General features: G+C 35.8%; 1 protein-coding gene across 1 annotated transcript in view; it reads right to left on the reverse strand.

The window, feature by feature from the left end:
- CNTNAP4 (contactin associated protein family member 4) overlaps positions 1-22,120 on the reverse strand; it is a 231,613-nt gene that overhangs the window by 7,133 nt on the left and 202,360 nt on the right. Inside the window, exons 16-21 of the mRNA XM_074166807.1 lie at positions 13,981-14,151; positions 8,967-9,185; positions 5,531-5,770; positions 3,831-4,055; positions 2,540-2,673; positions 1,393-1,480 (exon numbers count right to left, since the gene is read on the reverse strand). Coding sequence (XP_074022908.1) covers positions 1,393-1,480; positions 2,540-2,673; positions 3,831-4,055; positions 5,531-5,770; positions 8,967-9,185; positions 13,981-14,151 — 1,077 coding nt within the window. The remainder of the gene's footprint in view (positions 1-1,392; positions 1,481-2,539; positions 2,674-3,830; positions 4,056-5,530; positions 5,771-8,966; positions 9,186-13,980; positions 14,152-22,120) is intronic.

Below are 22,120 nucleotides of genomic sequence, written 5' to 3' on the forward strand. Positions count from 1 at the left end.
TATATCCTTAGTTGTTTGGGTTTTTTTCCTTGTGGTTAATGTGACCACATAAATGCCATTAATATTTTTTTTTTTAATATGAAGAAATACAACATTATTTTACTGAAGTTTACTTGTGATTCAGATTGAAGTGATCAGGAGGTGATAAATTACCAAAAATATGTCATTAAACAATTATTTTTCTGATTTTTGCACACAAAAGAATACCCTTTAAAAACAGTTCAAAATGGTCTAGGCCACTTTTCCTTAATTTTTTATTCATTTCAGCAGTTTAATGCTGAAAAAAAGAAAATCCAGTAAAGAAATAAATTTGTTTAACAGAAAGTAATAGATAATTCCGTCATTGAGACTTTTTTGCTGCTTTTTCAATGCAAACCAGAAGTCACAAGTAGGTGTTATTTGTAGAACTGCCAATTGTCACACTGCTGAGACTGAGTAGAAAAAAGCTTTAAAACAAAACATCAGAAATCAAATATTTTGCCAACAGAATTATTTCATCAAACTAAAGTATTTCCATTCAATCCCTGAATACTGATTTTTTTCAAGGTTCCAAGACTTTGGAAACTTTCTTTTTCCCCAAATAATTATCCTGAAAAGCTTCTTGTGGAAGGGTGAAAATAATCAGTCTAACTACAACATGGTCAGTGTAGCCTTAGTTACTATATATCATGAACTGTACTAGCTCTGTTTTCATATTTTTGTGACAATGCACAAATGGACCTCTACTTGATATATGAATGTAGCAACAACCACTCTAAATTACTTTATTGGAAATAGAAATGTATTTAGTTTTTCACAGGCACCATGCCTTCTCTTATCATCGAGTTTTCTCAGTACAACAAATATGAAAATAATAAGATTTTGAGATTTTTAGTTCAGGCTATTTTATTCTAACAAAATTGACAAAATGGTAATTGTAGATAGGTAAATTCCATTTTGATCATTACTACAGTGAAACAGACAGCATTTGTTGAATCGTCACTGGACAAAATATTTCGTCATAGCTTAACTCCAACAAATCAAGCATCGAATACTAATCACAGAAAGTTTTTCAAATACGGTACATTAATAGTATTCTATGGTCTTTGTATATGATTTCACAGTGATTTTTTTTTTTTCCCGAGTGTAGGAATAAGTGGTGTTCTATAATGCTTGATTTCAAAATGAGAGAGGTTGTGAAATTATTTTTAATGGAACCCACTGGGTCATTTTGCAGGAAGCACTTGCCCATGATTGTATTTGTATTTCAAGAAGACTGAAGATTCAACCTTGATTGTGACTCAGTGTCTAATTAAATCCAAGACAACAAATGTCTTTCAATGAGATTAGGGTTATTATGCTGTGATGACATTTTGATCTATGTTTTAGAAAACCCTGTGGTATTCCACTTACCTAAAATCTTACCAAGCGTGAGAGACTTGATTGCATTGAATTCTGTGCCTGAAGACAGAATAAACTTCATTCTTTCATTCTGGTTAACCTGCAGAATGGTATGGTAAAGAACGAAGTAGAATAATGAGAAAGATGTTAGTCAAAGTTTGCAAAAAAACCAGATAACATCAGGGTTAAAAATAAAAGGAGCTGAGGGAAGAATTTTTTAGTTATAGCACAAAAACTAATTAGGAAATACATTGTCAGCTTCCTCAGGTCACTGATTATAGCCGTGATACTTCTTAACCATCCCACTTACTAAGCCTTTATTTATCTTATTGATTTGGCTGATTCCTTCTTTTTCATCTATACGATGAATTAAAATGGTAAACCTTCAAAAACATAAAAAAGGTTCTTTTCATTAAAAAGGCACTCAACATTTAGTTCATAAAGGTCAAATATTATACTGTAAATGCTCTGCCCCCCAGGGTACCTCTAGAACTACTTGCCTTCAAGCCTTATATCAATGCATAATTTAGCAAACTCAGGTCTAGCCTCAAAATACTAAATTGTAACATCAATTTTTTAAAATTTTTAATTAAAAATAATTAAGACTTCTTTACTCATATGCTCATATATCTACTATTAACAAAATAAATATTTCTATTTTATCGCCAAATTTCTACAAAAAGTAACAAAAATCTTTTCCTTAATAGTCACATACCTTTGATGTAAAATGGACCAAAGAAAATTAGACAAATAAGCTTAAATTCTTATCTAGATGGTAATACATTTGTACTGTAGTTTTATACATAATTTGGAACAAAATCAAAATGCAAGACCCAAAACAAATGGTAGCAGTCATTAACACGTTGCAAATTGTGAAAAATTAGCTATCAAAAAATTCATTGTATTTTCATATAAAATAATGAGGCAATACCGACCTTTTGAATTGGAAAAGATGAAAACCAAAGAAATTGTCTTTAGACTTTCACTGTGGATCATTAGTCTGCTAACCTTTCTTGTTCACTTGAGATACTAAAACACAGTTTATTTGGGGGTAATTGCCTTGTTGTAACTATTTCCTTTGATTTGCTTTGGATCTTATACTTTTTTATGATAATCCATGTTTTTTGTGGGTTTGGGTTTTTTTGGCTAACTGAATTACCTCCACAAAGAGCATTTCCTCCTCTCTGTTAATCTTCACTTGTTGCAGTTGTCCATCAGCCATGCTTTTGATATAGATGCTGAAGACATCAGGATCTTGATGGATATCTAGCTTGTACCTGATCTGTAAGCTTCCTGCAGGGACAAATAGAGTATAGTATACTACACAAAAGTAGTGTACAAAAGTATAGTATACTACATACACAATAGGCAGTGTTAGATCATATGCAATGCATCCTGCTTCACAGGTGCATTTGAAGAGCAGAAAAAATGCTTATTTAAGGAATTTAACTATGATAAATGGACATAAGAGAGAAATGAAAGAAGGCAAAAGGAAAGTAATAGCAATGTTGAAAGTAGGATGTAGTGGCAAAGATAGACATGAACTGTCACAAAACTGAATAATGAGTTAAAATTTGTGCAGAAATTTTAGTAAGTACTTTCATAATTCATCTGAGAAAGACTTGGTCAGGTGGCTCATATCAATGTGAGTTACCAAATAAAAGTCAATACCTTACAAGTACTGTTGTTTTATAATGTTTACACTGTCCAGACCTGTTAACCTCTGATCAGTTGACAGTTCAGTAGGACGCAGTTAATAACTTCTAGTTCATTTCCCATTTCTTGTTAACTCCCAGCATACCGTCTGTACACATATAACTCTTTCACAGCAGAAAACAGAGGCAGTGCTGTTTACTTGTCAGAGATTCTTTTCTAGCTATAGATGGACTACAACTTTCTACTCATTAACATTTAACATTCATCTTAAGTGGAAACATCAATTACATTATGTGTATTTTCACAAGAGTATGTGTGTATTCTCATAGGTATATAAGTAGTTTATTAAATTAGTTGAATGAAATGACATCTGATTAATTCAGAAAATAGAAAGTGCACTTTGAAAAACTAGTTTATTTGATTATTTATCACAAAAATGGCAAATACTATGCTGTGTCAGTAGCAAACAAATCAGATACATTTTGAGTTTCATTTCAAAACTTTAAAATAAATTATTTTGAAATATTTTACTGCATTTCTAACAGATTTCCAGAATTAAATATTTTTGCCATTGTGATAAAAAAAAAAAAAAAGTAGTAAAATTTGAAATTACAATAGCCGGAACATTTTTCATGTGGAAAGCATTGCTTGGTGCAGCTGAAAAATAAATATATGATTTACAGCAACAACAGGACAATGCTTAGCTTGTGATTCAGGTCTGGGAATCAGAGTGAATCTGAGTTGGTAGCTATGACATTCATTAGCATTTCCAGACAGCCTATCTGAACACTCACCACTTCTGGTAAGAATGACAGAGAGGTATTCCTTGTAGAAGGAGCTGATATAAAGTAGTAAGCTTGGTGTCTGTGTTGTTCGAAAGGCAAATGTAATTTCTTCCCTGTTTAGGGTCATGTCAGCATAGAAAGAAGAAGCATGAGAACTGGAATTTTTAGCTAAGGTGTAGTATTCTTGAAAATTGTATGTCACAGAAGTGCCAGTCTCAAAATAGGCAGAGATCTCTGAAACAAAAAGTAATATAGTTTTTAAATATTATGCAAAACAGGACTAAAGTTCTCTTTTTTTTTGTTCTGCCACAGAACAAAATAAAATGCATTCTTAACTGTTGTGTTAAAGATGAAAAAGAAATGTAAATGGAAATAGTATTTAGAACTACAGAGAAAGATAAGACCCAACCTGGGCTAGCGCAAAAGTACAGTTAGACATGTGTCTTAATATCTGCTGCATGAAGAAGTGCTTCTTTTTGTCTAGTTTTAAACATGCTTTCTGCTTTTTTCCTGTTTATGTATGTCCTCAAGCTTAATATGTCCTGTCTTGTATGTACACTGCTCCTGCAGAGAAATCAGTGCAGCAGTTTGAATCCAAACATATTTATTAAACTTGGCCACACCTGAAACATGTATGTGGGAAAAGAAAGTAGTCAGGTGAGAGAAAGAAAAGGACAATACAAACTGGACTAAGGTCTTCTTACACATAATCACTCATAAAGGGCCTCTGTATCTCTGTGATATTTCATAGCCATTTTCTGCTAAAGGTAACTTGGACTATGCGGTTTTCACACACAATCTCCACACTCCAGGAAAAAAATGTGTAAATTTCTGTAATCTGGCTCAGTATCTTTGACAGAAGGTGACTGAAAGTTATTAGTATGGGACATCCACACTTTTCAGCAACAGGAGCCACTTTGCCCCTGCAGAATAATAAACATGGAGTGTGACCCTTAGCCTCTTCTGCCATTTGCAGGGGAGGAGGAAAGTACCATTCCTCTCTCAATGGTAGATACATTAGCTCTACAGTGGTAGATACAGAGGGACTTCCCCAAGTCCTTTACTCTTGTGGTAGCAGTGGTGGCTGGACAGATGCTGTGCTCACTAATTTAGAGGAACATGGAGTTACAGCATTTTAGCCAATTAGTACTCTGCAGAATGCATTTAATATATGAAGGAAGGAAGTAATTTTTAGCCTATCAGAATTATATGCAAATACCAAATGTTCTAGATAAACTTATGTTCTTAAAATTCAAACTTGGTGACTTGTGATCATCTACCACTATGACACCATTTAAAATGACTGAAAACATAGTCTCAGTCCTGTTTCCAACAATGTCACTTAGTCTTAGTTTTGAGATTAAGACTTGAAAGACAGAAATCCGAAAGTTCATTCATAAAGATATGGTTCCCAGCTTTAGTATAGTATAAAAGAATCAAAAGAGTTGCCTAACATTAAAGAAAAGATGCTGATACTCTCAGGTAAGATGGTTCCTGCTTTAAATAGTGTATGTTGAACATATCTCTAGTAGATAGTGTTTAACAAAAGTTACGCTTACTGTATGAATTCAACTGAATGTTTCTCTATGTTAAATAAAACATAAATATTTTGCAAGCACTTAAACATATCTTAAAAGGGCTGTAAAGATCTTGTTCTGGACTGCATGGTCCTGTTTTCAATTACTGATAAAACTAAAAGACTTGCTTGCCTTTCTTACAGAATGGCCCAGAATAGGCAGACAAAGTGCAGTCACAGGAGAATCCACTGTATTTCTCTCTACATTTTCCACCATTGTGACACAGGTTACCATAGCTGCTACAGTGGCCAGGACAGCCTGGTTCAACTCCTGGCGTTATCTTTGCTCTTTCTTCCAGGTCAAGGGCCATTCCATTCAACTGTAATGAACGAATGCATCCCAAAAATCCTTTCTGCCTGGATGCTGTCCCACCTGAAAATAAATTAATATGAACCTTTAAAAATTTAAAAAATTTTTTGTGTAAAAACCTCTTCATGTTTTACATCCCCTGAACAGTCTACTTTGAATTTTGAAGATACAGGCATGTGAAAATACTTATAAATAACTTTAAAATCATATCTGATTGCTTTTGTCAAGTACAGTGAACACTTGAAGCTTTTAATGGGAAACCTAAATTTTGCACAGTAAGATAGCAAGAAATGATGCATACTTCTATTAACTAACAAAGGAGTAACATTCAGAAATGAAGTGGATTTCTTTCTTTCTCTTTTTTCTTTTTGAAAGAGAGAAAGTCTAAGCAAGGTGGGAAGGGGTAAGAAGGGAAGGGAAGGGAAGGGAAGGGAAGGGAAGGGAAGGGAAGGGAAGGGAAGGGAAGGGAAGGGAAGGGAAGGGAAGGGAAGGGAAGGGAAGGGAAGGGAAGGGAAGGGAAGGGAAGGGAAGGGAAGGGAAGGGAAGGGAAGGGAAGGGAAGGGAAGAGAAGAGAAGAGAAGAGAAGAGAAGAGAAGAGAAGAGAAGAGAAGAGAAGAGAAGAGAAGAGAAGAGAAGAGAAGAGAAGAGAAGAGAAGAGAAGAGAAGAGAAGAGAAGAGAAGAGAAGAGAAGAGAAGAGAAGAGAAGAGAAGAGGAAAAAACAAGAAAGAAAAAAGGAAAAAAAGCAAGAAAAAGAAAGAAAAGAAACAAACAAAAAGAATAAAGAAAAAAGAAAGAAAGAAAAAATAAGAAAGAATGGAAATAAAATGGAAAAACCAAAAAGGGGATGGGAGATTGATGAGCTGTACGGTTTTACTCTTTCAAGATCTTAGTGACTTATGAACTGATCCACGTGTCTGTCTATCTGTCAGTCTCATGGTATGGATCATGATACCCCACAGCTGGTGTCTGGCCAGACATATTTTGTCCCATACTGGAAGCTGTGTCCATTCTTGAGTAATAGGAAGGTTTATCCCCCTTACTACAGAGGATATATCTGACTACCAAGCATATCATAGAATCATAGAATTGCCTAGTTTGGAAGGGACGTTTCAGACCATGTAGTCCAACCATCAACTTAACACTGACAAAACCCATTACTAAACCACATTGCTAAGCATTACATCTACCCGTCTTAGATACCTCCAGGGATGGTGACTCTACTGCTTCCCCAGGCAGCCTGTTCCAAAGCTTGATAACCATTTCAGTGCTCCAAATTATTTCAAAATAATTATACAAACTCATAAAGGTTTTCAAGGTACAGTACTGTAGTGAATATTATTTCATTTTACTCCTAAGATCTTCAAGAATTTTCAGGGAGGAAAAAAACCCCACAACACCAGAAACAAAACAACAGAATCACTCTTCTAATACAATTATCCACCTGAACATTATCTGAAGAAAACAAGCCAGACAGCTTGCTTGTACATAAGTCAAACCAGTTTTTAAATTGTCAGCTCCGTAGAGGAGATGGATGTGTCTAGATTTACTAGAATCTTTTTAATTATTTCAAAAAAAAAAAAAAATAAAAATTAAAAAATCACTCCATTCAATGGCCGATCACTTCATAAAAAATTCCTAGAAATGGCAACTGTCAATACAGGTTAGTACAGTATCAGATTGTTGGAGTTAGAAGAACTAGAGATCAATTAATTGTCAAAATCATCAGAAAATAGTTTAGACTTGATATTACTATAAACACTTGTAGAATTAGACCATTTCTTGGTCTTGCTTCACAGATCAGACCTTGCAAATTCAAACTGATCTAATTTCAATTGTTCATATAATAGCAGTTATAGGGTAAGTCAAATAAGATGAAAGCATTATAATTTATTGTAGTATAGTTAACAGAGATTTCCTAATCCTTCCATTAATAGTTCTAGTCCATTACTGCGAGTATAACCTAATTTTAAGACTTCTCCTAACTCAGTTATATCAAATGCCTTGGTTATCTTCTTTGCTATGGAGGCTTCCTCCATGCTTTTAATCAAAATATAGAATTCTTCAATGTTTAATCTAGTCTCCATCTTCTACCCTTGATGCCCTTTGAGGCATAGGTCAGAATTCTGATCTCGGAATACAACGGTTCCCTCTCAATTTAAATTTTTCCTAAGGATTCACAGTTTGCTTTGCCACAGTTTCCCCTTAGCTGTGCTGCTCCCCAACACACAGCAAATAAAACATATATTCATCTAGTATGATGTGTCTCACAGCAGATCTAGATAAAGATCTGTTTAAAAGTATGGCAGACTTTACATGCTCTTATACTGTATACCATACGTATACCCCAGAAACCTATAAATTCAGAATATGGCAATACTAAAGTAAGAATACTATCATGTACCATAACACATATCTCTACATAGCTCTATGTAATAGTTAAATAAACATTAATAATTTTTTTGTAATTCCATTTCTGCTTTTCCAGTGTTTTATCTAAATACATTAATATATTTGCTAAAGTACAAAGGCAGAAATATTCAGGTACATTTCTTCCTTTGAAGCTTTCACAGTTAAGAGAGAACCAACCATAGGTTTGGATTTTACCTGGCTGTGTGAAATCAAATAATAATCCCTTTCTCCTGTTTCCAAAACTAAGCAAACACAGCCTGAGTATTTCATTAAATGTGTTAGCAAAGGGCGGAGGAGTAGATCACAGATTCATAGACTCATGGAATGTTTTGGATTAGAAGGGACCTTTAAAGATCATCTAGCCCAACCCCTTTGCTGTGGGGAGGGACATCTTACATTAGATCAGGTTGCTTGAAGCCCTGTCAAACCTGACCTTAAACACTTCCAATGATGAGGCATTCACAACTTTTCTGAGCAACCTGATAAGTTGTCAATGAAAAGAGACAACAAAATTTCCTTGAAATTACAGAAGTAACACATCTTCCTTCAGCAGATGACATCCTCTCAAAAAATAGTGCAAATGGAAATCCTTTAGTTGTTCTTCAAACAAACCTCAAAAGAAGAAAACTGTGGTTGAAATCCTGTCCAGCAGTAACTATAGGTTAAGGCACTGAATTTGTAAACTCAAAATAGAGTTACATCTCCATGGATTTTTCACAAAGGCTCTTATCTGATCATACAAACTGCTTTCAAATGAGCCAGTTGCCATGTTTTTTTCTTTATTTTCTTTTTTCCTTTTCATATTTTCATGATGATAACTAAGAAAGATTCTGTTAAATGAGTGCCCACCTACAAAAAGCTGGCTGTTGAGCTGCAAACGAATATGCCCATCAGGTGGAGCACCATGAGAACTTTGAGGGAGATGATCTACTTGTAAAGATGCCTCTTTGATGTTTCGTTCGGCCTTCACATAATGCCACTGGTTGTCATTTAAGGAAGTGAGTGATTGCACTGTAACTTCGCTAGGTCCATTTCCAACATCAAATGAAAAAATCACTTCAGATGGAGCTAGAAAGAGGACAGTAATAAAGGACATTTACATTATTTCATACTCAATTGGGTCACAAAATTATTATGTGGCAGAACAAGTGACTTTAACATCTAGCCTACTACTTCATGGGATGAGACTGGTTGTATTAGGGAAATAGTTTACTTCAGGACACCTATCCCCAAAGTTCATTCTTCACACTCACTGTCAGTGAGAACAATGATTTCACTACAGCATGGAAATCTGTTTGTGGACCCCTAGAGAGCATAGTAGTGAAGAAAGAGTGAAACGCACTAACTTTGTTATTTTTCAGTTTAGATAAAAAGCACGTCTTTCTTACATGCTAGCTGATTAACATTGTTAACTATACTTAAATTATCACCACTATAATCCAATCAACGTCTTCTACTGTCTATTTGCTTTTGTTATTTATTCACAGAATCTCTACAAATAGCAGAGGGCAAATTTTTGTTGTACTTTTTAAGAGTATGTATACAGTGAATTAAATTTAGTCATTGTCTAAACAACTTTCGCATTACATGGTTTCATAGTTTGGTTAGAAAATCATAACTGAAAGTTTGCAGGTCAAAATAATAAGAAGAGAAATATGACAGAAATTAAAGATCTGAAAATTATTAATATTCTCTCTGAAACTGTTCCTTTCATATATTCAAGGACAATTATGTATGAAAATAAGAAATCCTTAAACCAGGGATTATCACCATTTTGAATTATTAGGGATTTGATTAAAAGACTAGAGGTCTGAGAAGATTCCATGAATCCAAGAGAAAAGTTCTCAATTATGTCATTGGACTCTGAGAGAAAAGGAAAACAATTTGTAGCCAAGGGAAATAAATCACTTCAAACAACATTTTCAAAGACGAATTTAGTGAATTAAAAATAATAATAGTATTTCAATGATGTATTTTTATTTTCTTTTCCCTTTTTAAAGATCCATTAGACTTTTTAACGTTTAGATCCACTTTGGCCAACCTTTAGACTGAGTAATGCCACATGCTCGCAATCTCTTAAACCCTGAATGTGATTGTCGCATTTTTCTGTAACAGCTGAACTTGAGACAGAAAAATAAAATGACAAATCAACAAAGCATTTGACTTCCCAAACAAAATATGGCATAATGTACAGTCAATTTTTAAACAGAATGCCTTTTGTAATAAATGATCTCTTCTGCTTAAAAATCAACAGTGTTTTATTCAATAATAAGAAACAATTGATGTTTAAAAATAGTTCCTCAGTAAAATGAATTTTAGGATAAATTTATTTCATTGGGACAAAGTTGAGAATTCAGTCTCCCCTTGCTGAGGGGTGAAAGAAAGGAAAACAACCACACAGTGGGAAAACAAAGGCAACAGAAACTCCATGTGATTGGGTAGAGAGAATTTCTGCTGAATGTTACCTTCTGGAGGGAGGTCTTTGTAATCCTCTGGATACTGTTGGGGTGAAGCCTGAAAACACAAATTCTGCTTTGAACTCACTGAATGTGCCTCTTAAATAGTCTATCAGAATGAAAGATCTTATAAATAATGTTACTGTTTAGATTTTAAAGGCAAGAAAGCGCATAATAAAGATTTTGAAATAACCACTGAAATAATGAGTTATGTTAGTACCACTAAAAAGGTAATATAATCTTGAAAAAGGGAACAAATCGTAGAAGTTCAAGAGATGAAGGCCCAGATGGCAAGGATGACTGTATGGTCATCTGTTGGAGTGTTTGAAGACTGACCACAATATGTCAGAAAAATTGAAAAATATAATTAGTTTACATTCCATAATATTTTAGATAACTCTGCTAAAACCATCTACACTGCAAATTTGGAAGAAAATTGGCATTTATAAGTGCAGTCATCAAACCACCTGTGGAAGGTATGCCACAGGACATGGAGAAATGCTGACTGAGTTCTGAAATTTCTCCTCTTGTGACAAAGGACCAAGGGAAAGAGCACTTTGGTTATTTCTTGGGCAGCAGGGGAGGGTATATCCAGGAGTTCTTTTCCGGTGTAAAAATAGTTTGCAGGCCCTAGCTACCTTGGTGTTACTCAAAATTTTCCAAACTTTACAGGGCCTCTTGTGGCCCTAATGCATTCAAACATAGGCAGAGCGCAGCTATAGATTGGCAAAGTGGAGTAGAAGATGCAGTTGATGGCAATCATGGGGTGCGGTCAATGGCTAGCCATGGCTAAAAGGACTAACAGAAAGCACATTCATCAAGAACCATTCAGAGTATCAAGGCTGAGCATCACATGCAGAAGCAGAATGTGATTACCAAGTAATATGCCAAAGGATACAAAATCCAAGCACTTTCCATAAAGGGAACAATAGATTTCCACTCATCCTGGACAACAGATTGTGAATTTGGGCAGACAAAGGCCAACAGCAACTGCATACTGGGTTCTTCAGAACTATTTCCAAAGCAACCACAGAAGACCCTCCAAATCAATACACCGTAGTGTTTCCAATCCTACCTTAAATTTATGTTTAACTTATTGTTTTTAAATATGAAATAATACTTCAGTGAGCACTCAGTATAACATCGTTACTCAGACTTTCAGCTAGAGGCTGTAACCTGCAGTCATGTAACTATTTAACCGAGTGTACAATTCAGAGTTTAATCAGCCTTGTTGCTTTCAATCACTACTTCTGCTGAAGATTACAGGAACTCAAAAAAAAATTCAAACACTTGAATTTTTTATAAATCTGTTAAAAAAAAAAAAAAGGATCAAGTATCTTCTTCCAGACTGTTCACTTCCTTTGTGTTTTAAAATACAGTTAGGATACACACCTTCATTTTTGCAATAGCTTTCTAGAATACTATATACAGATGCACTGTAGTGTTTATAAATTCATATAACTAAACAAACAGCACTAAACTTCACATTTCCCATTAAAATTCTTTATCTGGCACTTTTGCTTTGGCAAAGTTAGACTTAAAGGTCTAAAGTACATTATGTTATAAATAAAAGAATTAGATATAAAGCTTGAGAACAATCAATAAAATTCTAAGCAAAACCATTGTGTTCACAAGTAGGGAATGCCAAATGTTAATGACATAATGAGTTTTAGATTATTTCTAACACCTCCTCACCTTAAACACTGACACCTGACATTTTCATTATTGTCATTATTACACAAATCAAAAAAAATATTTATGTGGAACTATTAATAGAATGTCAAGTGTAGGTTGGTGATTTTCATTCATATCTGTTATAAAGGAGTATATGATGGTGAAATCTAAATGATCCTATGCAATATGAAATGTTCGAGGTGATTAATACTTTTTTTTTTGAGAGAGAAAGGTCCTTGTGATGGAAACGTATATTGCTTACATTCATCACTTACTGCTTCTCTCATCTCTCACTAGTAACAAGTCATACCAAAAACCAAAAGTATACAGTAGTTTGGATGGTTATGAATGAAGGGGACATGAATTTGTCTGCATAATATTATTCTGAAGAAAGAGTTACGGTCTTATGCCAACTGTCTGAATAAATTTAGTTCTCAGAAGCGTTCCTTTAATGTTTTCATTATTTAACTGTATATTTTGAAAATAGAAATAATTTCTTACACAAGAATATCATCATTGCTTAAGAGATTCTCCACTGAAGTGCTGACCCGGTATATTTTCTGTATAGCACGATACGGAGGCTATCATGCTACTGTGTTTTCACCTGTTCACAGAACTTTCACAGACAGCAGTTCATACTCTTGATAAAAATGGCAAAAAAACTGTTGAAAATGGCTTATCTTTCAAATACAGCACTACAGTTTGAGATAATGCAAAACAAATTGATTAAGCATTACACAATATTCTATAATTAAACTGTCTGCAGAAGAACACAGTAGGTGTTTTTCTGTTTGTTTCAATAACCTAAGACATCAATATTAGCAAGAAAAACCCAAACAAGCAAGAAAAATATTTTACTTTTAAAAAAAGATGTATTAATGTTTCTATAGTAATATTTTACATTATATAATATATATTTTTTTATATATGTAGTTATTTGTACTCTTCACTGGAAAGTACTTGAGTGTGATTAAACAATGATTTGTAAAATAATGAGGAACTGTCTAATGTCAAGGGGAAAAGAGTCCTAAAGAACTCTCAGAGGTATGTATCAAATATAAGGGTTTTTAATTAATGAGCCATTTGAAATTAATTTAAAATTTTTTTGAAGCGGTGCTTCATCCTTTTAAATATTCTTCCTTTTAATAATGAACAATATGACTAAAACATTGAGTCAACTGAGACAAAGCTTTCTTTCTACATTAGTCTTCTTACTGAATTTAGTGAGACATTTCATTTTATTTTGTGCAACAAATATTTATTTATGCGTAAAATTCTCAAGATCTGGGTATATACAAATAAAAAATAAATAAATAAAATAATTTTGAGAAAGTATGAATAAACAAGGATACTGTGCCACAGAAGGTCTGAGTGGTATGTTATGACTGAGTGAATCTCCCAGCAGCCACATGTAATGCCTGGCCTTAAAATTTGGAAGGAGAGGATTTGGTGGCGGGGATGGAGCAAGTAAGGGAATGAGGAACAGTCTGAGCAGTCAGGGGCTAGTTGCTGTGCTCTTACATTAGGAACACTCTGGGGCAAAAATTTTCTTTGAATGGGTATTTGTATGGTCTCAGTGGTGGGATTTTGAGGGGAATGATAAAGCTCCAATAGCAGTAGTAACAGTAATAAAGCTAGAGAACAGTTTAAAAAAACTAACTCTGTAAATTAATTCTAATTTAGTCCAACCGAGAGCTAAAATAACAATAATAATGATCAGTCCTGTTACTTACAGTATAACTCTATCCTTATGAAGTCTTGAATTCCCAGATTTTCTAAAAACACTCCTGAGGAAGCAGTAGTTTTAAAGAAAAATGAGACATCTGCGCTGAGCTCTCCATGGAAGGTTGGGAAATGCAGGTAGGATGTCTCTGTGTTGAAGGATGCTGAATTCCAAAACGTTCCTAGTTTTTAAAATTAAAAATTAAGTGATAGATACAGTGTTATCTAATATTGCTAGTATAAGTTTTATAACCAATTAAACAAAGGGAAGTGCCCAGGTCTGGGAATGGGTTGCAGTGTTCAGGGAGTCTAACTTCCACAAAAGCCTTCTGCTTAGTCTATAAAATGAATAGTGGGGATCTTGGAGACATAGAAAAATGATTCAGCAACAGTAATTAAGGTTCTCAGTTTAGACAACCGAAAACCAATTAAAGGGAAATAAAACACCTGGCATCTCAGCTAGAAAGTCCAGTTAGGCCCTCATGTATACTTTTATGAAGTAAACAAACAGCATCTTTGAATGAAGTGCTATACCTACATTAGCTAGTATAAAGTATAATTCACAGTTCTTATGTATATTTCTCACACAAAAAGGAAGAAAAGTCTTGTTATTTTTGTAGTGTAATGTTTCACCAGATATCACAAAGAAGGCAGGATACAGCTCCTAGTAATTACTGTGGAAGGAATTAAAAAAAAATTAAAAATTTATGAAAGTGTCTTCTCCTTTGGTTGACTGCAGTTCAGAAATTCATGTGCATTCTTACTTACATGATAAATCCAATGTAAGTCAGTTTTGCTCAAAAAAAAGGTTACAAGATACAATATAGATATTTTGCCGGTATGATTTTTCTTTAAGATAGCATTTAATAAAATTTTTTAGATTTTGTTCTTGTTTATTAAAAGGCTTATGTAAAATCTCTAACAACACCCTCTTCTAATAAGAACATTATCTGCATTAATGGTGTTCAACTAGAAGTACCTTGATATTATTGCTGTATTCTTACAGATCTACCTGTATGTCTTCGTTAAGCTATATTGCTTTCTAAATCAAATGAGACATTCAATACCTTCCTATCTAGTTGAACAAGGCCATTACACATTCTCCTGATAATGCTGTGATCTGGTTCTAAATACTACGCAAAACTACGATTTTTGTTTTTTGGTCCAGGCACTCTTTTGGTTTTTTGGGGCAGAGAAAGAGGGGGGAAGAAAAAAAAAAAGATTTACAAATTTCTTTCTGATCTGCAAAATCTAACTCTATGGTACAGTGAACACAAAGGCCTGGCCCACAGCCCAGTGAAGTAAAACCGAAGTCCTTTCACTTATTCCTCCTGACTTTTTTGCAGAGTTTTAATCAGCGTTCAGATCCCACACACAGAAAAGCAGCATGGCAGGATATTGATACATATGCTAATAATTTCTTGCTGTGCCACTCAGCACTTGGGAGTACTGCCAGCCTTCACAAGTTAGAGCAGCCATCAGGACAACTCTCACATGGTAGGGTAGAGCTGTGAAATGGCTGGCTCAATCTGGGAAGGGAAAGCGTAGCTTTGCACCCAGTTCTCCTGCACTGCCTGATGGGGTCCTTGAAATTATCATCCTGTACAAAGTGCAATCAGTCGAAGGCCTTACATATTGGGATCACTTTTCAGACTGTGTTCCTCAACTGTTTCAGATCATGGCTCCCACAGAGCAAACTTCACCGCAGTTATGACTTAAGTATATAAGAGCTATTTAAAAAACAATGGGCTGGCTGTTACCAGTATATCAAACACAATAGGAAGTTTAATACTAGTAATTTATGCAAAATTGGTAAAACATTGCTAGTAAAAAGAGACAATAGTGGCAGTAATAGTCCAGTAGAATAATGATACAATTAGCTTCAATGAAGCATTTGAATTATCTTTGTAAATCAAAATGGAGTCCTTGGGGGAGGGCGGATTTTACAGTATCTGGCTCACAGTCTCCTATTTAGTTTTCTGGAACTGCCAAACACCATGTAGTTAGGAAATCAATAATAGTTAGCATTTTTTCTGTGTAGTAAGACTGCAGTCTTCCAATGTGTAAAAAAAAAAAAAAGATCCTGTTTGTTATAAATAGAACAGCAACATATTGTATTGCAAAAATTACTTCAGATTTTGGTATATACTAACTAGTCTTACCAACTTGAAATTGTAAAGTGATGAAGGAACAAATAAGAATAAAGTAGATCAATCTGATAGCTTTCTATGATGCCATAACTGGTTGGCTGGATAAGGGGAGGACAGCAGATATCATCTACCTTGACTTCAGCAAGGCTTTTCACACTGTCTCCCATAACATCCTCATTGGAAAACTAAGGAAGTGTGGGCTGGATGAGGGGACAGTGAGGTGGATTGAGAACTGGCTATGTGACAGGACCCAAAGGGTAATGGTTAATGGAACAGGTTCAAGCTGGAGGCCTGTAACCAGTGGTGTCCCCCAGGGGTCAATACTTGGTCCAGTCCTGTTCAACATATCCATCAGTGACCTGGACGAGGGGACAGAGTGTATCCTCAGCAAGTTTGCTAATGATACCAAGTTGGGTGGGGTGGCTGACACCCTGGAGGGCCGTGCTGCCATCCAGAGAGACCTGGACAGGCTGGAGAGCTGGGCAAGGAAGAACCTCATGAGGTTCAACAGGGAAAAGTGTAAGGTGCTACACCTGGGCAAGAAGAATGTCAGGCACCAATACAGGTTAGGCGTGGACCTGCTGGAGCCAAGCTCCGAAGAGAAAGATCTGGGAGTCCTGGTAGACAGCAAAATGACAATGAGCAAGCAATGTGCTCTTGTGGCCAGGAAGGCCAATGGAATCCTGGGCTGCATAGGGAAGAGTGTGGCTAGCAGGTCGAGGGAAGTCATTCTCCCCCTCTACTCTGCACTGGTGAGGCCACAACTGGAGTATTGCATCCAGTTCTGGGCTCCCCAATTCAAGAGGGATAGGGAACTACTGGAAAGAGTCCAGCGAAGGGCAACAAAGATGATTAAGGGATTGGAGCATCTCCCTTATGAGGAAAGGCTAAGAGAGCTGGGACTCTTTAGTCTGGAGAAGAGAAGGCTGAGGGGAGACCTTATTAACGCCTATAAGTACCTCAAGGGTGGCTTGAAGGAGGAGGGAGCCAGACTCTTTTCAGTGGTTCCCAGTGACAGGACAAGGGGCAACGGGCACAAGTTGGAACATAGGAGGTTCCACTCGAATATGAGGAAGAATTTCTTCACGGTGAGGGTGACAGAACCCTGGAACAGGCTGCCCAGGGAGGTTGTGGAGTCCCCTTCTTTGGAGATTTTCAAGACCCGCCTGGATGCAGTCCTGAGTAGCATTCTCTAAGCAATCCTGCTTCAGCAGGGGAGTTGGACTAGATGATCTATATGGTCCCTTCCAACTCTAAAAAAATTCAGTGAAATTCAGTGAAATTCAGATAAATAACCTATTTTAATGTTGCAAAGATAAAGTGACTATGGAGACAATTGTGCAATTGCAAATCATGGAGCTCAAGTTGTAATCAAAACTGAAATCTGTTTATTATTTGTATCAATTTTTCTTGATATCTCTCAGTGTCATATCATACATTTTTTCAGTGTGAAACATTAGCAGGAATGGTAAGTGCTGAGTTAGAGAAAATGAAGATCTTACATTGCCAAATGATATTTTCTGTACATATTTTTTTGACTAGTCTTCCCTCTCCCCCCAAACAAACCAAATCTTTCATTGACATGACACATAAAATACTGCCCATCTCCTAAGGATTGACATAGATAAGGCACACTACTGTTAATCTGGAGGTGCTAGCTGTGTTCTCAAAGCAACTCTAGTCTTTGTGAAGATGACAGTTAATGTGCCTTCCATCTTTTCCAAATTGTCCCTCTTAGAGGGATTTTGTGAAACACTTAAAAGGTACTAGGAGAGCTTCCAGAAGAGACTGCTCTTCTCTGTAAAAAACGGATTCTGGTCTCTGGTACTTTGACAGCATCTTTGAATTTCACCTGGAATGCCACTGTGATCAGTTTATAAGTGCACAGTAGTAGTAATGGAGGTCAATACTGTAGAAAGCGTGCTCATTGTAAATTGTAGATCCTATTAGCCTGTCTCATCCACACTACTAGCTTATCTGACCTTAGTTAAACAACAGTTGATCAGGATTTTGCCTGTTGTCTTTGGTCTGCTCCTCCCTATCTGGCTTCTTAAACTGATCTTTAAATTATGTGATCATGTATTATTTGTATCCTAATGGATTTATTTGTTTGTTTGTTTTGTTTGGATTTGGCATTGTTTTGTTTTGTTTTGTTTTGGGGGGTGTGTGTGTTTGGAGATGCTTTCCTTTATTTCTGTGCAAAACCAAGGAGGAAAATCACCACTACCTATTACATGGTTTAGTTACATCTATTTTTTTCCATATTTGCCCTTCATCCAGCACAGCAGAGAGGAGGCCAAAATTACTGAGAAGTGTGCAAATTGCTTCTTCTACAGCTATCCTCTTAACATTATGAAGTCTGACCAGCTGGCAACTGTTTGCCTCTGAGAATTCGTGGAGTTCAGCTGCCCCATTTGTATCACTGCTTGCAGCTCTGCTACATTGAAGCTTATTATAGGAGTCACAGATTAAAAAGCATGAAGGGAAAACTGTGATCATGTAGTTCAACCTCTGATATGCCACAGACTGTATATATTCCCTGAATAATTTCTTGTTTGAAAAAGAGCATTTATTCTAGGAAAAATATGTAAACAGTTAAATTAGAAATTGACTATTTATAGAAAACTCACAAGTGCTCTGTCAATTTATATATGTATATATGTATGCACACACACTCAGCCCATTGTGCTAGCTTCAAATCCTGACCACTGGATCTTTCTCTGATTTTCTCTCCTGTTTTCAAGAACATTATTTGAAAGTTCTAACATTCTGAAATTGCATTTAAATTGAGCGTATCACCTCAGATTTTGCCCAAGTTAAGCAAAGAGATTAAGAGGCCTTAACTAAAAAATGCATCTCTTAACTTCTCTAATGCAATCCTTTAACCTTACACCCTTTTAATATAATGTAAAACTGTAACCATTGGCTTGTATTAAACTTCTTGATTATGCAAGAAGCAGTAAAGCGGAATGTTGATTAGGCTAAGGTTAGGACAAGAATAAATTAATATTGTAAAACTAAGTAATAATAAGTGAACAGTCAGTATACGGGTACTTCTGTTATTAACAGTCAAAGACATGCCCTGATTTCTCAGGCTACTGCAGATAGGAGAAACAGGTTTTTTTGGCCAAACTTAGAAATTTACTGTGCTGCTTTAATGAAGATATCACTTATGATCAGTTAGTATAGTGTCTAAAAGTATTATATCCAATGTTCACATTAGGGTTTTTTTTGTCTAAATATCAAACTGGGAACTCATGTTGAATGGATTATCTGCTCACGTTTACCTGCTTGTACTATCATTTTGTAGTTGAATTTGTACATTTCCTTTTTTTTTTTTTTTTAATTCAAACAAGTACATGACACTCTGTCAAATGTCTTAGTGGACTCCAAGCATCTCATCTCACTAGTATTGCTTTTAACAGCACTAAAGTCCCTCAAAAGTTTAGCCAAATTTACTATATATAAACTCATGATGAATGATGTATTATCTTCACATTGCATTGCACTATCCTTATATTATGTTTTATCCAATTACGTTCTATATTAAATTTTATTTTTGGGCCAAGAATACATCGGATGTTGACACATTTTGGCACACTACTTTTCTTTCAGTATTCTGGGTATATTTGAATGTTCTAATACTTATTGGAACTTCATAGTAAAAAGACTATTTCCAGTCAGTTCTTGCAAGGAAAGCCACAAAAAAACACTTTGAATGGTGTGGTTTTATAAAAGCCTACCCATACTAACTGACTCTCTATTGAAATTTAATCAAAATATGGATTTGTCCTGAATAATTACAAAAATAATGGAGATGTGTCTTTCTTTTTTATGAGAAACATAGTATTTCTATCTATTAATGGCCAAAGGTTTCTTCAGTTCTCATATGTTTCAAAATCCTTCCTGTCACCCTAGTCAGTTGACATAGGTTAATTTTAATCTAAACTTTCACTATATTTAGATATATTTTGCAATCTGATACCAGCAGTGCTGGCATGCAATTTATTAAACATATGGTATTGTACAGCAGAATAGGGAATATAGAAGTTAATCACTAATATTTTAAAGGTGACAGAAATGGGGGAATGCTACTCATACCTATAGAGCTGTCACCAGATCCTATGGCCTAATTTCTCTTGATGGCCATATTCCTCTAGAATATCATGACTGCTTTCATTGTATTTTGGCATCTTAGAAATAAAGATATCTAACCCTATCACAAATGCTAAAAAATATCATTAATATCTGAATGAAACTCTCTATATGAAAACAACTGTAATGGCATATTAAGTTACTCATTCTGTTTTTGTTATAGGTTTGTTATATGGTTTGGTTTTCGATAAGTACCGCACTTCATTGAAGAGAGTCAATCCATTAAACCTAATATGAAACCAGGTACTGTAATGCAATGTTAAATAGAAGAGTGAAAATAAGAGTGCTGCATTTGAGTTATGATGCATGACTTCTTAGAAGTGCCTAAAGAAGTAACTTCAACTTGGAAATTTAGTCAAGGAAGTGCATGGTTTATGACAATACAATTCCATGAATTGTTTATTTTATTTACTTACTTTATTTTGCTGTGGGCATAAACAATTTTTTTTATCTCTAAGTAGATGTCTGACAAGGAATAGATTATTGATGCAAGGAGAATTTATGATCCTTTGGTTTTGAATCATTTAACAAAGTATTATGCGTATTGTGGGAGAATGGCTAGCTGAGAAGGGTCACGTAGACATGATCCAGCTGGCCGAGCAAAAGCTTGAGAAACATCGGATTCAGCCCCCGTAACTACTGGGCTGGTAAAGACACCTCGTCCTTGACTATAATTGTTGTAAGATAACAGAGAGGTTGCAGCTGCTCAGGCATGGGAAAAGAGGATGAAAGTAACTGTAAAGAAGGAACCAAGGGTGGAGTTGATCTTTCTAAGAACTAACCAATCATGAGCTTAACTTTTGCAATATGTATGAGCTAATTATGTTAGAACATAAAAGGCCACTGTGTGAATCAATAAACGAAGCTTGCTGATCACTCATATTGAGTGGCCCTGTCTTCCCTCCGTCGCGACAAATGGCGCCCGAACAGGGACCCTACAGAGGGCTGAACCTGCGAGCCACGGTCAACGGAGTCTCAGTGCTGGTCCTGTAAGCAGCGCAGGAGGCGAAAGGGATTAAAGGAAAAGGTCCCCGCGCCCTGGAGCGAAAGGGATTAAAGGAAAAGGTCCCCGTGCCCTGGAGCACCTATAGAGAGTGTCCAGCCGGCTACGCGCCGCCGAAGTCTGGAAGGCTGCAACAGCGCGCTGACGAAGGTATGAATAGACAAGTGGCGTATGATTTGCTCAAATGCTTTTTAGAAAAGCGGAGCATTTAGGGTATAGATAACGAAGGTATGAATAGACAAGCGGCGTACGATTTGCTCAAATGCTTTTTAGAAAAGCAGAGCGTTCAGGGTATAGATTGTAAAAGGGAGTTGCCTGGGTTATCAGCATATGGAGTAGCGAGAGGTTGCTTTGATAATCCAGATACGGTTTTTGAACACGAGGAATGGCGTAAATATGAGGATAAATTGTTTGACGAAGTTATATGCGATAATAAATCAGCCAAAAAGTTGATAAAGCCGTGGCGGGCAGTCGCTAACGCCCCATTGCAACACCGAGCTGAAAAGAAAAAAAAAAAAAAAAAAAAAAAAAGCAAAAGCCGTTCACTCAAAAAAAAAAAAAAAAAAAAGGAATCCCTTCATATATGGGTATTAAGCAAGAAAGAGAGGAACCATTTGGCCTGTTTATCGATCGAGTAGCAAACGCCATACAGGCGGCCGGGGTGCCCGATTATCTCAGAGGCACTATACTAAAGCAGTGTGCTATACAAAATAGTAATCCGGCCACACGCAACATCTTGGCTACATTGCCAGGGACATGGACTATCGAGGAAGGACTAGAAAGGATGGCTCAGGTACCGGTAGGGCCACAGGCAATGTTAGTTGAGGCAGTAAAGGAACTAGG

This window comes from Numenius arquata, chromosome Z (genome assembly GCF_964106895.1).
Source record: "Numenius arquata chromosome Z, bNumArq3.hap1.1, whole genome shotgun sequence".
In the NCBI taxonomy this organism is placed as follows: Eukaryota; Metazoa; Chordata; class Aves; order Charadriiformes; family Scolopacidae; genus Numenius; species Numenius arquata.